The sequence below is a fragment of the Accipiter gentilis genome, chromosome 3, assembly GCF_929443795.1.
Source record: "Accipiter gentilis chromosome 3, bAccGen1.1, whole genome shotgun sequence".
In the NCBI taxonomy this organism is placed as follows: Eukaryota; Metazoa; Chordata; class Aves; order Accipitriformes; family Accipitridae; genus Astur; species Astur gentilis.
The window spans coordinates 22,475,177-22,490,972 of NC_064882.1; the positions used below are offsets into that span (position 1 = coordinate 22,475,177).

The following is a 15,796-nucleotide window of genomic DNA, read 5'->3' on the forward strand; positions in this document are numbered from 1 at the left end:
AACAGCAACTCTCTACTTTCTTTATGCCACCCATAAGCCTCGGACAAACCCTTGGTCATTGGTTTTCCATGCTGAAGACTCGTGTTCTGAATATTTTACCCTTATCTTTAAATACTTTGCTCCCCGGGCTATTGGGACAGTATTTTTTTCCACAACAAAGAACAAATCAGTTTCCTCAAACAGCCAGTGTAAATGCCAAACCCTGAACTCCATGGCAAATGTGTGCAACCCTTTTTCTGCACAGTGAAAGTGAACAGCTTGTCTTCTAAAGGAGCTGTTCAAAGTTACCCTGGTTGACTGAGAACTGATAATATACAGACAACACACTTGAGACTTTTTCCATGTCTGTGTTTATTCTTGGCTAGCCACCCAGTTTAGCTTTACATTAGAACCTGGGCTTTAAGGCTTGCATTATGTATGAGAATCCAGATAAGCTTACAGCATTAATTATTCCACACAAAAGAAAACCTGCCATTAGCAATTCAATGTATCATTTACATCATAATAATAATAATTACAATTCCCTTTCTTCCAATAAATTTGGGCATAACTTCATCACTTTGCCATTTTGACTCCTCATTCTTAAGTTACAGCTTCACAGGTATGCTCCTATTAACTGCAACAATTATGAAAATGAGCTTTATCACATGAACTTTTGACTGGGATCCATTACAGTGTCATTCTGCCTCTCCCACTGCATCTAGAATATCATTGGTTTCAAAGTTCAGGGTGCTTTGCAAAAGCAATTTATCTGCTGCAGGCATGCCTGGGGTACTAGCTTCTCACTTCACTACATGAGACATCTTCCAGATCTGTTAGTCTGAGAGGGTTAACAGAAATTAACACACAGAAGAGGGGTTTTTGGTGTTGTCAGCAACAAACACATTCACATACACATCAGTGCTAAGGTGTTGAGCAAGGAGAGTTGTTTATGGCACTACTTTAACGAGCCTGTAGGATCATGCTTTTGTGCCAAGTAACACACAGAGCTACTGTAAACAGTTTGAAATTTAAGTATTAAAGAGGATATAAGAGTGGACAAGGGACACACAGGGTGAACACTGGTGAAGGTCAATAAAATGAGCAGAAACAGAAGTCACAGCTTCCTATTTTAGCAGTCTCAAGTAGCATTTAAAGGCCCATCTTGCACAAATGCCCAGGGGAATGAGACATCTACGAAGGACAGGAGAAGCCCTTCCTATTATTAGGCTCATGAGAAAGAGAATGGAAGAGAGGGCCTCTGACTTGGCGAGGAACAAGTCCTGGGAATCTGACTTAATGGAGCCATGGTGACAATGAGGCAATATTCAGCAGCAGGAAATGATTAAGGGGAAGATCAAGGTAACCATCATATTCAGTAAGCTCAATGGTATTAGAAGTGAAAGGCACACCAGACAGCAGATAGACAGGTAGAGCCTATAAAATGAGAGGAACAGTGGTCAGAAAGAGCCATAACGAAAGGGTAAGTTAGGAAGACAAGCTAAAAAAGCAAAAAAATAAGGCAATGCCATGAAGAGATGATTTCCAGGAACTGCCACCATGTCACAAATACTTGGGTTTTTTTCTGGGGGAGAGAAAGGGCTAGCCAAGTTACAAAGTGCAGAGATGCAGCCCTGTCAGTACAGTTAGAGTTAGACAGCTAGCCTGTCCGCTCCATTGCTGCAATGCTCCGCTGCGTTCAGCCTGAAGTCATGGCCACCACACGGAGCACAGAGTGCTTACCCAGCAGCCTCATCAGGGCTGCACTCCCATACTAAAAGGCAAGGACGGTCACTAACAAAGCCCTCAGCTGAGCAATGTCTCAATACGCTGTCGCAGCCTACAGAATCAATTTGTTTATTGTTAGAGAATGCAAGACAAAGATCTCAAAAGCACCCCTGTCCCAGAGCTCCACCAAAACAAGGTAACCCAGTACATTCAGTTTTACAAAATAAAGGTGTTCATCTTCAGTTAAGCCGCTTTCCCAATGATCAGCACACTCATAAAAAACACCATGATAAAGAAAATCCACATGAAAAACCTGTCCATCACTTTTGCGACTTTTTTCCACTCAATTCCTTTGGCCCGGTTTGCTTTATGGTCTCGAACACAATTAGCAATATACTCGATATTTTTAATCAGCATTTTGTAACAGGAACAGCAATTAACAGTCTCCCTAACATTTTCACCATGAACCCCATAGCTTTTATGCAAATTTCCATTGAGCTTCTCCTTGAGATCACAGTCATCATTCCTATTATTGGAAAGGTGACTCCTTACTTCTTTGTGCCTCCCCTCACACCCATCATCCCCCTCTAACTTATGTTCTTCTTCCTTCTCTCTTTTCGGACTCGTGCAATTTTCACCCACATCATAAACAAAAAAGATTTTTGACATGTAGTCCAAAATAACCACCCTAGCCCATTGTGGAACAGGCTTTGCTTCTGAGCCACAGTGATGGAGATTCATTATAATGATCGTCAACGCAGTGGAAGCTGTGATCATGGTCATAGTTGCTATGTAATACTTTCCTGGAACATGAAATAAAATCATATTAAAGATGCTCCCCTAATAAAAAAAATTCAATGCAGAAATAACAATGTGACAACATAGCGCTAAACAAATGCAAGCGAAACCAATTTTTAATCAACCCTGTTCTCTGTACTTAGATCACACTTAATTTGCTATTTAAAAAAATAATATTAAAGCAATTAAAGAAAAACCTCATACTCATTACTGGCATGCCTTCATCAGATGAGTAAGTGACTATTGTATTAGCACGGTAAATATTTGCGAGCCAAAACCTCTGATTTCTCGAAATACACCCATTCAGAAAGCAGCTTAAAAATGTTTATCGGGGGCCTTGTTCTTTTCCTAGTGTCTGCAAAATCCCAATGTTGATGGCTTCACGTGGCGCATCAGAAATCCCACTTCCTGATGTACTAACAAAAGTGATGATAACGCTTTGTTGGAGCTATTGACGCACCCCACAGCAGCACATGGATGCTTTCGCATTCACGCCGGCCAGTGAATACGCAGACCTCGCTGGTATCCACAACTAGTGTACTGACCAGCTAAGAGGCCAGGCACAGACCCGAAGGGTGGCTCCGCTGCCTGTTGAGATCTGTTGTCCGGATTTTCTCCAGCCTGCACAAATTTTAGCGTGGCTAGTCCAAACAAGGACAAAGCTCATTCTGGCCAGGAATAGCTAACAAATACAGTGAATACAAGCTGTGCCCCTCAGCCACTGCTTTTCACAACTGAAGTACAGATCCGACCAGCTAACCTACTGCGGCTTGTGCCGATGCAGAGGCAGCTCCCAGCCCCGCTCTGCTGCTGCGCAGCCTCTGCAGGAAAAGCAAGGGCTGGCGGCACCGATGACACAGGGTGCGCCACGGACAAGCGTGACGTGATCCCAGTTTTCAAAGGGCTCGGAAAGGGTGGCGAGGGAGAGCGAGGGAACGGAGAAAGCAGGCTGAAGCTAGGTCCTGGCTCCTTAATTTAGACAGCATGATGGGAGGGCAGGAAAGGTTCTCCAGCACAGCAAGCCCACACTCTAGGCAAGAATAGCTGCTGCTGGCGTGGGAAACACATTCAACAGTCTTTTTCATTGACCAGTGTTTTGTCTCACTTAAGCCATGCAGTTTTTTCTATACACAGTAATAACGAGAATAAAAATAGCGAGATCTGAATTATCTTAACGAAGCTGGAAGCCAGCGTGGAGGCAACTGCGTTCCTAATCCTCCAGCAATCCCACCGGGACAGCCAGGCAGGCTCATGCCTAGGGGCCACGTCGGCCAGGGGCAGGAGGGTCTTGGCAGAGGGGACAGTGCTGAACACCCCCCTTTTGCTACAGATCAGCTCTTCTGCACTCTCAGATGTAAATTAAAATTCAGTGTCATGGATTGCCAGGCATTACAATTTAATGTAACAATTGCCAGATATTAAGTTAACCCTGAGTGTCCCAGCCAGGCCATCCAACCACCCGGATCTGACAGAAACGTATCCTGAAACAGCCTGACCTTGTGCCTACAGCTCTTGCTTACACTTCACACACTGGTTCTAAAATTGTTTTCCATTACTAGCTTTATTAAAAGATGCGAGAAAAAAATCTAAATGTCTAACTATATTTAATAAATACAAAATAGATAGCTAATATATAATTTAAAATAAACACAAAATAACCTTAAAGAGCGGCAGCATACCTGTAGAAATTCCATGCGCATTTTAAGTATTTCACTATGTTTTAAAAATGTAGCACCTTTATTTTCCCAGAAGCCACAAATCACATATGGTTTCCCTGATATACAGCCCTGCTATTAATAAGCCATGTTTAAAGACAAAGCGTGTAAAGCTCACCTATCAAAGGTACGTTTTCAGAGGGAGGCATGATCTCTGCAACCATCAGCTGGAACACAGTCAGAGCGAGAAGAACCGTAACGCCCAGAGACACTTTTTCCCCGGAGTCTGCAGGGAGATAGAATCCCAGTGGGGCCAGGAAAGAGATCAAAATACAAGGAAGCAACAGATTAAATATGTAGAAAGAAGATTTCCTTTTCAAAATCAGTGTGAAGGTCACATCGGGATAAGGTTCAGAGCAGCAGCCATAAGTGATGACGTTCTTAACTGCTGGCATACCATGAATCTCCCATTCCACATCTTCTATGAAATCAGAGAGGTCACCACTATCAAGAGAATTGACGATGTCTACCTGATTACCATTATAGGTCCAGGATCCAAATGTAAGGTTGCACTGCTGGCTGTCAAAAGGAAAATAAGATACATCCACTACACATGAGCTCTTTGTGATAGCAGGTGCATCCCAAGTGATTTTTCCATCATATCTCAACACAACATTAGTATTCACTGGTTCTGAAAAGTCATCATCCGCCCTAAAAGACAGAAAAGTGACAGTCAGGATTGACAGGCAACAACCTAGAGCGTGGGCCAGGGAAGACGGGGCAAGGAGGAAAACCCTCTCTTCACACCATTAAAAGCATGCCTCTGAAATCATATATATATTTATACTGAATTTTAGTAGGAACTTACTATTAACTATTATTTACAAGTACCAGTGCCCATTAATGCCAAATGTCAGTGCTGCTAAATTACGTTGTATTTATTGGCCATCGCTTCTTCAAACTTGACCTCAAACAGGATACAGTAGGATAAGAATCCATTCAAAGATGAAAATAATCTGCTGCTCATTATTGGCCTGGGAGAGCGGACGAGTGCAGCCTTTGTGTACCACCTTCTTGTGGACAATCTTCCAGAGTTATTCAGCAGCCGCAGTGCAGAAAGCACTTCAGACTGCCAGGTTATTCAATTCCCAGTGCAGAGAAATTCAGAACAGCTTTGCTGTGTAGCATAATCAATTGCCAAATCCTGCCTATGGCTTTATTGCAAAATATTTAGATGATCAACAACTCCTGTTAAGACAACAAACAATACCCCTTGCTAAAGTAAGGTAAAGTGATGAAAGTTCAGACTCCATGGGTCCATTCCTCCTTCAACCCCCTCCCTTCCTCAGACAAATATTCAAGCTGATTTTCTCCAGCCACACTCACTTGTTATATAGGACAATATCTGGTCTCCAAACCAAATTGCTTGGAATCCTGATAGAATCCAACCCATCATATTTATCTTTGTCCCATTTGAGGTATGCATCATACCAGCTTTGTCGAATCCATAAGTAAGCTGACAAAATCTGGTTCCTTTCATCCTGCATAAAAATGTAGAAATATGTCTGGCTGAAGGTGACAAAATCACATCCTGGATGCAGACAGCATTTGTTGTACAGCTTTAAAGTACTGCCCAAAACAGGCCAGAATGCTGACAGGCCACAAGAGCACTTCTCAAACAGGTACATATGCCCATACACTGAACAGGGAGCTTATTTATTTGGACTTTCTCTTGTCCAAACGTTCTTCGCCTTGCACCCTCCCTAGCTTTAATCATAGCTGTCTAAGGCTCCCAGTATCTTAAGGATTTCCTTCTGCAAGCTTCAGAATACCAAACAGCTAACAGATTCAGTCTAACAAATTCTCTGAAAGCTTGGTGAGGCCTTGAAGTTGTAATTCAGAAGCCACAAAAGTGATTTTCCATTGTCCTTCCAGACACATTTTCTTTTGCCTTAAAAGTAGATCTGGTTGAACGAAATTTATAAAAAAGTTACTGAACGCTAAAATAGGGAGTTTATGTAGAAATTAACTGCATCTTACAAAAAGTATTTGCTCTTTCTATTTAAAATTCAGCAAAAGTTGCCTGGAGGGTGCGATACCAACACCTAACTACAAAAGAAGTCTTAACAATTCAGCAGCTGTAAGTTTGCAGACTTATAATGGAAGTCCTCATGCTGCAATCAGATTAGAATTTACGAAGAACTGGAGAACATGACCCTCGTGAGGAAGCATAACTGAAATTGTCACAACAAAATGCATGTTGCTTTTCCTGCTCCAAGCAAAAGGTTTACAGCTAGTACATTTCTGCACATCTTTAGAAAAACAGAACTGTACTCTTAACTCACCATGTCCTTAATTTGGGATAATGTGATCTGAAGGGTGACATTCAGCACTTTATCTGTGTCTTCCACTGGTCTTAGAGCATTTGAGTAGTCCTCAAACAGTTCATTAAACAGCATGTGAGCATATTTTCCTTTGGCCGATTCTACAGCTAGATAACATAGATTTGTTCAGTATATCAGATTAAGCACTGAGCAGTATCAGAAGATATCCTCTTTCTACAGCTTCAAGTAGTATTTGCTATAACTGTATTTATCATTCATATACTGTAGAATATCATTTAGTGCAGAAACAGAAGTATACCTGATGAAGCTATTCAAATAAGGACAGCTTTTACCTGTAGTAAATGAGTAGCTAACTCTAGCTTTTCGTACCCACTGAAAAAAACCTCTGCATCCAGAGATTCCTACCTTTTTTGAAGGTAAATATCATTAATTTTATTTTACTGATGTCTTTCATAGGCATAGAGATTATCAACTTACAGTCACGTATCTGCCAAGCTAAAATTAGAAGCAAAGTCTGAAGTCAAACCTGCTCCCAGGGTAATGACTTGTGATATCTCCCTAAATGGAGCACTGACAGATTCATGCTACTTTCAGAATTTACTCTTTTTCTTTTTTAACTACCACCTGGAAAAAGCATGAGCTATTTTTCTTCACAAATTGGCAATTGCATGACGTATGAACACATTCTTGCACTAGCACCTTTTCCAAACCATGGACGTGGAGATGCTTCTTGTTATCCAGACTTAGTCACTAAAGATAATTCACTGAAACTTCAGGTTTTAAATGTCGCTTTTACTGTTCCATGCTGTTTTGTGCACCACGGTTTCTGTAGGCAGTCTTTGTATTACCTTTAGATACATTCACATATTTCTGCAAGCAAAGGGCAAGGACAGTAACACTTACAAGACCTGCGCAAATGCCAGCTGGCACTATGTAGGAAGCAAGTGCTTTGGAGTACATCACACTCTGGTGACTCACAGTGACTTCCTGGGCTAATAAGAGTTCAAAGCAAACCTTCCTGATTAAAAAGAAATCCTAACAAATCAAAGCTTCACAAAGAGTATTTAAGTTCTGGCTGTACAGGATCATTCATTTTGTCTATGCATCAGTGAGACAAAGTACAATGAAACAGATGAAAGACTTCTGGAGCTCAAGCATGTAAGACACATCAGGACATCAGCCCTTATCTGAGTAAAATAAACCTCAATGCAACATTCAGCTACCAAGCAGCATTCTCACCTTGAAGCATCACTGCTGTAAACAGCAACCAGAGAGAGACGGAAAAGGAGGACAGGCTATTTCTCTTCATTTCTGGACCTTAAATAAAATTGTTCACTCAAGGGCACAAAAACACTTATCACCATCCAAAACTAGCAAACAAAAAAAAAAACAAAAACCCAAAACCCCACCAAGTTGCACAGCAACATAAAGATGCTGAGGCACTGGCTGAGCTGCTGGGAGCAACTCAGTCCTCCCTCAGCAGCTGCCAGAGTCCTAGAGCGACCGACCGCTGGTCTTTGTCCGTCTGTCTTTGTCCCTGCCACCGCCGGAGCTCCGGCAAACCCCCCCTTCCCGTAACCCGAGAGCCGCCTGCTCTGAAGCTAATGCTGAGGGAGAAGACAAACAGATGGGATGTCAGTACGAAAACTACATTCCGATGCATTTTTTTGGTACAAATATAAGATTTTGACCAATTTACGAAGAGCCCTTCCACATTTCTTTGGTGGGCCACGTTTTACTGCCCATATGTTCAGCAGTAGCTTGCTCAGAACCAGTTCTGTGGAACCTGTGGACCCTCACAAAAAAGTGATTTGCCTCAGTACTTTAACTGGTATAGTCACGCTGTACATCACACGTCCAATGTGCCACACAGAAAAAAAACCCACAGCCTACCTACTCCCATGCTGACAAAACAACGTTTTCACCTACCAAAGTGGTGCCACATGGAAGACATGCATCTACACCAAAGTCAGGCAACATTTGCAGCAGCCCAATACCACTGTGCAAATAAGAACTTCCAGTGGTGTAGACAAGCCTGAGACCAGTACTCAGCACAGTATATCAGGAGCAAAACTGGACTCTGCAGATAAAATGCCATTTCCCAATACAGTACAATTTTTCCCAGGTAAGCTTCACAAGACTTTACAAAGAATTACGGAGTTACTGGACAGCTCTTGCATTAAGCTAAAAGACTTACAGGAGAGAAATGTGAATATGAAACAATATCACACCCGACCTCCCATCTACCCCAATGGTCAGAACTTCATTAGCTCTGTCTATATTACTCATGTTGCCAAGTTAGTTTCCTAGTACCGCAGGCATTTTCTTACAAGTTTCTCACAGACAAGAGGAGATTACTTCCTCTTTCATAGTCCAGTCCATCCTTCCTGATATACTGCAGTCCATTTTGCCATCCTTTTAGAACAGGTAACAGAAAATAGTCACTAAAATTGAAAGGTGAAAATATAGAATTAACTACCAGCAAAAAGAATTGGTTCAGAACAGTTCTGATCCACACAAAATATAAAATACTGTTGCTTTACTCTTGTGTAGTCTTTCGGCTAGAATGAAGCCAATCCCTCCATACACATAATTTCTATATAGTAGCACTCCTGGCACTCACTGGCTAATGTTTGTGCTTTCATGGGGTCTATAAATCAATGACATTTATGGCCAGGTTTAGTAGGTAAGCAATAAATAATTTCAGTCAAAGCACTTGTAATGAAATCCATCTCTGTCACTTCATTTGCTGAACTGTCAAAGGGGAAAAAAGTGGAAAACAGTTTAGAAGTCAAAAAGGTCAGAGCAGCCCATAGGCAGTATGCAATAACCTGCTTTTTCTGTGGGAAGAAGGTATATGCTGTTAGAGACAACAAAAATCAGAGATGAAAGATGAAAGATTTTTGGATACAGTCAGATCAGCGCATTCTCAGGGGATACCTTTAGTCTACAGTACATTGTCATTATGTCAGCAAGTAGCTACTGCTTCACTTCTCTTACTGTAATTACAAGAGTGACCAGGGGTACTGCTTTAAGTGTGCTGCTAAAAACACCACTGGAACCAAGATTAAGCGTGCTTTGCCACGGGCTGGAGACAATCCTGTGACCTGTTACACCAGCAATATCTATCTCCCCAGTGCAAGTACTTTAATTTACACAAGATCAGGTACATTAAAGAACCCTGCACCTTTATTGTAATGACATCTTCTTGAAGGGAAACTGCAGGTTCTCAAAAGACAAAAACAAGAAGCATGCTTATATGTGTTGTTTACTCAATTTATTCTTATACACACATATATTCCATATGTTATTCATTACAAACTTGCAAAGGGAAAGATCATAACCTCTCAGTTATGATCTATCATATTTCCAGTCATCAAATATATCAAATAGTTGCCACATATTGGACATACAGACAGGCAAACACAAGCACACACATAAAAGAACGTGCTTGTTATGTTTGAGATGCTGCACTGATTACACATTGCTTGTAAAAATAAAACTAAAATACATCCAAAAGCCTTTTCAATATTAAAGATACAAGAAATTTAACAATCTTAGTATGCCAGACCATTTGGCTTCTTTATGTTTGTTCACAAGAAATCTGACGTGTAATTTTAATAAAAATGTCCCTAATGCAGACATTTTGTGTGAAGAGTGAGTATTAACATTAATCGTTGTTCATTGATCTGAGAGTTTCATCTACAAACCCACGCTTCCTCAGACTATAGTTTTAAATTGTGGCGTAATCTATGGCAACACTACTCCCAAATCAAACATCCCATTTAACATTTGAATGGAGCTTAAATTTATAGTTAAGTGGTTCTCTATTTTTACAGTAATAAGTTCTGCTATGAAGTCAGGAATTAGTATAAAGTATGAAGCAGCTTACAAAAATAATTTAACAAGAGTCGCGGGTGTTTGCAAGTTAGAATCAAACCATTAACCTCTCCCAGAACTAGACTTGTTCCAAGTGAAATTCAAAGTTACCTTGTTTGAGTACATCTGCCAGCAGATGGCCCTGTTAGCCAGCCTACTGATCTACCCAGATACTCAACACGATTTTTGTTTATCCCACAAAAATCACATCGCATTTTAATCTACTTCCATTAATTTTGCTGATTATTTGCTTTCCATTTGATATAAGACAAGCAGAGCCAAGATGTTCTTTTAAAGAAAAAAGATAAACAAAGGGAACAAAACTGCTTAGTGGCAGTTAGAACCCGGCTCTTGGGTCTGCCTACCATACATGAGACCAGTCACGAGAGGGTTGCAGGCCGAGCAGATACATGTCATTGTCAACAACTGTATGATACGAAACCATATTTAGAGCACAGGCCGCTTCTGCTGATGCAGAGAGCAGTTAAGGCCCGTGGCACAATATCCAACTCCGTTTCCATGTATTTTGTTCAAACATTTGACTTTGTGAGAATGCGTACCGGCTATTAACGGAGCAGACCGTTGTGTTTGTGCTTACATTCAGTGGGACAAGAGTGTACCATTCATCACTGCACTGAGCTTGTATGACACTCACATGACACATGTAACTTTGTGGTTCTAGACAAACACGCATGCTCTTATCAAGACAACATCAAAAAAATCTGAATTCAGTGTACTGCCATGTAAGGCAAGTTTGACTTTGCACACACTTTAGGGACAGACTCAAGTGGAGATGACATGGGATGATCTCTTTCATATTAAGACTTCCAACTTTAGATACTTATCTTAGCCAAACCATAAGGAAAGCAGGAAAGAAGTGTAGAAACATTAATTGAAAGAACAAATTTTTCATGAAACAAACCTTTCCTCTCCTGCCCAAAATAGTGGTTTGCTCCAGAGGCTGAGGTTTTGACGTGTAAATTTTCAGATTTTTTTTTTAATGGCTTCTTAGCCTTTTTTGCATAAAAAGCATTAAGAATCTTAAAGCCTCCAACTGGAAAAGCTACAGATACTGTATTACCACAGGCCTCAAGGCCGTCTGTACCATTTATAATCCATCCCTTCATCAGAGAACAATAAAGAAGAACAGATTGGTTTCTAAGCACAGTTTGTAAGAAGTGTCTCACAGTCTGCTTCTACTTGCCTTCCTGCCAATTTTTCTCCCCAGAAGCTGTTGTGTTCACATTCTTCGCAGCATTTGCTACAGAATATTATCTTGTGATGGGGTCAAGCAGCACACTAACTCTTCAGAGTCAGACTTCTCTCCTTAGACTAACTGAAGTCTTAACAGCACGGGTAACAACAGCTCTTCTTGCCAGTAAAATAGCCTCACTGTGCCTGCTCTGGAGAAGGAGAATACAGCACTTCATTTAGATGCAGCATGTTTCTCTCTGCCTCATTTTTTTTCACCCACCTACTGCCTCCTCCTTCCTTCTCTCTAAAAATCCCCTACCACTTGAAACCAGCATATTCATTCATATTTTCTTCCACCCTGTTGTACACATGGAAGATAGGAAATACACTCAGAAGCATTCACAATGTCAGGCCATGAGATAATGTAGAATATTAGCCACATTTTCCAGATATGAGAAATTCTAATTTACATGCTACAGTTGAGTTTTTCTGAATATAAATTTTATTTGGGTCCACTTACACAGGCAGCTCTGCTGACCACCTCCCAGCACCTAAAGTAGAGAAATCTTTTGCCCCTAGAAGCCTTGTATCATTTAATGTGATCTAAAATGCAGCATGTTCATCCTTCTTCACCAAGATGCTTGCAAGCTGACTGGTATTTTGTCTGTCCTTGAGAAGCATTCTGTATCTGGCATGGTAAGAACAAAGCTATTTTATAATTTTAGCTATCATAAAGCTATTTTAGATACAGCTCTTTCTTATTGGGATAATTTCCAGCTTTGTACCATGCCTTTGAATGGCTGATCACAGGATCTGTGCTCTACACAAAGACAACCTCTGGACCTAGACACTGTTGCAGATCACACATTTGCTCTGGCAGGCAGCCTGATGCTCCCAAACAAACGGGATTAGAGAAATATTTCTACCCTGTTACAAGGGTGCAGACTGACTCAAGCATCTTCCCCTTTGTGACCACTCTTGAGCCATGGAAGTCAGCACACTACCTCAGCTTTTGGAAGCAGAGGGAAGCCCCCCAGCTACCACTGAAGGCTGAAGACAACTCTTCTGGTTCCCCAGAAAGCAAATCCTTCAGCTTGCGTGCACATCACCAAAAAAAAAAAAAAGAGAGATATTAAACTGATATCTGAAGAAGCAAAACTGAAGGGCAACAGTTTAGATACTTACTCAAAACTGAAGTTTCACTCTCTCCAAAATTCAAAGGGGGGTGGGAACATGCCTCTAAACCACTACCAATACTCATCATGTTCACAATGGTATCTGCATAGAGGGTCTAGCATTCCCTGAAAAGATCTACTTTCCTGATAAGCTCACATCCACCTTGCAACGCAGAATATGGTACATCTAAACTTCTGTGTCCTTATCTGAATGCCTCACAGTTTTAAGAGTTCCCTACAAAGAGCTAAGACTAATGCTGTCCACTGTGCAGCTGGCTGAAAAGGCAAGATGCCAAGAGATGATGAAGACGAGAAAAAAAAATGCAGAGGAGAAAAAAAATGCAGACCATAATGGATCAACCTAAACTTTAACTTTGTTTTCAAGGAATTCACAGAACTCCAGTTGCAAGATGACTGCCAGAACAGTATTCATACATTCTACTTCACCAGTGTTGTATACAATTTTACTTACATTGTAATACAAATCTCTATGAAAAAGACCCTAAGCAAGCATTTATATTGCAAAATTTGGCATTATCTAATTGTTTCTGCTCCATCTAATCACACATATCAATCTACCCAGGGGACTTCTCCATGTTCCCAAAATTTAGACCAAAAAAAAAATAATAAAAAAATACTGCTTTACTCAGAATGCAAAATACCCACCTTGGAACCACTGCAACAACAAGTTTTTTCTAAACCAAATAAACTAGTTTCCAAGCTTACAAATATTGGAGAGCTTCCCACTTTAAAAATATCAGAGCAACTACATGGGGAAGGATACAACTCTAAATTATCACAATGCATTTATGCCTCTCCAAACCTCCCTGTAGGATAAGGCAAGCAGCTGCTATTCATCTCTGAGGGAAAAGAACTTCTGATAAATCATGGGTTTAGCTACTGAAACATCTTATGGTACATGGGTACTGACATTCTTTATAATGTCCTAGCACGAACACAACTACATTATGCTATGGACTGAGCCAAAAAAATTCCTCTTCAGAAAAACATGGTAGTAAACCTGCAGTTTTGTTCAAACTTGTTCTGGCACAACAGAATCATTCAGGTCTCAGGGGCAAAGCACCACCATCTCAGCTGAAGACTGCATCCCTTAAGCATCTCTGAGCATGCACAGTAGCTGCAGATCAGTTAAGGGAACATGTATTAAAACCATAGGTTTTCATCTGCACAATTCTAAGCAATCGTCCAATGCCAAGATATTGGTTTCTTCTTTTCAACCCACAACAAATGCATTGAAATGAAGGCTTAGTACTTCCAAGGGAAAAAAGTTCAAGTGTTAATATAGGAAGTCACCACCAAGGAACATCCTTTTCTTTGGTTAACTGGGTTAAAAAAACACAACACTTATTTTGCCCACAAAGACAAAGGATTTGTAGTCTAGAAGTGTTAGCCTACAACACTGATCTCAATCTTCCAGGCTTAATAACTGCTATTTTTCAAGTTCTGTGGAAGGTACTATGAAGTATAAAAGCTGTTAAGGCCAAAAAAACTATCTCTAACATTAAAATGCTACTATAACCACATATTATACCTGGTTGGTTTGCATGCTTTGGAAAACATTTGCTGCCTGCCTGCCAACAATTGGCAGGGGACTGTGAAGTATCTGCCAATTGCTCAGCTGCCTTTAGCTTAAGGAAGGGCGTTTTATTCTGAAACAGAACCAAGATGTAGGGGAAGAGGCAAGAGGGATTAGTGCACAGTTTATAGCTGTAGCAGAGCTATGAGAAGACAGACTATCTTGCAATCATCCTGTAGTTATAGCTTTTGGGAAATTTATATAAAAGTGCAAGAGCCAGTTCCTCCAACTAGTATAAAAGAGCTAGTATAAGAACATTGCTTATGGAACAATTTTAGCAACAAATTCCATACTGGCTTTACTCCTGGGCTCTAGAAAAAGCAGCATATTACATTGCCATTTCAGAGAGCTGCTCCTAATCCAATGGTGTTTAATGGCTGCGGTATAGTCAGGTCTGGACCCTGACAGGTAACTGATTTGTTCTTGGTGGGAAACTATATATAAGGAAAAAGCACGAGATTTGTAGTACACCTTGTTCTCTAACTCTTTCCCTTCTGCCAGTACTTCAAGGTAACAGAAGTAGCAAGTAAGATGCTGATATGGTTAAGCAACATGTTGCAGTGAACACACAGCCAGCCTCAGAGAATGAGATGGCAACACATTATAACATCTCATTGGAAGACATGATTCAATGAGCCAGTAGCAACTGGTGCATTCGGCACTATACTAATGCTTCTAGCCAAACTTACATCACAACATGTAAAACAGAGCCTTCTTCACCCATGTTGACTGAAAAACACTGCTTTTCCTTTAGATATCTTAAAATAAATGTACTTTTAATGCCTATACAGCTTCCAAGTTCGCAACATTAGCAATTACAAATCTCCTGAGGAGGTACAACTTATGAATATGAAATGAAACATCTTCAACAGAAAGCCAGAGCAGGGTACATTGCTATTAGAGCTGCAGCAGAATGTTGATATCCTCCTTGCTATGGAGTAGAACGATCAAGTATCTCCAACGTGCAAGTAAACATCACAACTGATAGATATACATATCTTTAAGTAGAAGGAAGAAGTCAAGGTGACAAAAAAGACTTCCAGGTACCCAAAAGGCACTTTGGGTATGTTTCAAGTTACACATCAGTGGAACCCCTCAATCTTTAAAGTCTTCTTTTGCTAGCTAGTTCCCATCCAGGTGCTGGTTGCAAACAAGAAACAAAAGTGTGGGAGATGCAATTGCTTGTACATTTGCAGAATGTTAAAAAAAAGTCTCCTCAGCACTTTTTATAGCACAAATAATTTTCTATATAACCACTGAAAAGAAAACCCCAAGAGGTTTAAAGGCACTTGCCTATTTATCCTTAGCTTTCTGGACTCAGGTCTTTGCTATCAAAGAACACTGAATGCTGCTTAATCAGACTAACGGAGGGTGCTTTCATTCTACAAGCAAGAAGTACTCATGGATCCTGGGGTGAAGTCTAACAAATACCTGATTTAGTTACCT

At 40.6% G+C, this 15,796-nt stretch overlaps 1 protein-coding gene across 3 annotated transcripts; it reads right to left on the reverse strand.

The window, feature by feature from the left end:
• Nucleotides 1-358: 358 nt before the first annotated feature.
• On the reverse strand, nt 359-7,999 carry CHRNA9 (cholinergic receptor nicotinic alpha 9 subunit). Of its 3 annotated transcripts, XM_049835071.1 has the most exons (6): nt 7,745-7,999; nt 6,506-6,651; nt 5,547-5,701; nt 4,699-4,871; nt 4,339-4,446; nt 359-2,510 (listed from the first exon to the last, which is right to left on the reverse strand). In XM_049835071.1, exons 1-6 carry the CDS (start codon nt 7,812-7,814, stop codon nt 1,951-1,953), a joined length of 1,212 nt encoding a protein of 403 aa, XP_049691028.1. In that variant the 5' UTR covers nt 7,815-7,999; the 3' UTR covers nt 359-1,950. The 3 variants fall into 3 exon arrangements, with proteins under 3 accessions (XP_049691028.1, XP_049691020.1, XP_049691012.1); XM_049835063.1 differs by having other exon boundaries at nt 4,339-4,871; nt 5,652-5,701; XM_049835055.1 differs by having other exon boundaries at nt 4,339-4,871.
• Between the last annotated feature and the right edge of the window lie 7,797 nt (nt 8,000-15,796).

Coding starts and splice junctions, on each gene's coding strand:
- CHRNA9 (XM_049835055.1), bottom strand. CDS start 7,814: ATGAAGAGAAATAGCCTGTCCTCCTTTTCCGTCTCTCTCTGGTTGCTG. Junction 5,702..6,505: donor TATCCCAAATTAAGGACATG/GTGAGTTAAGAG, acceptor ATTTTTATGCAG/GATGAAAGGAACCAGATTTT. Junction 4,872..5,546: donor GATATTGTCCTATATAACAA/GTGAGTGTGGCT, acceptor TCTGTCTTTTAG/GGCGGATGATGACTTTTCAG.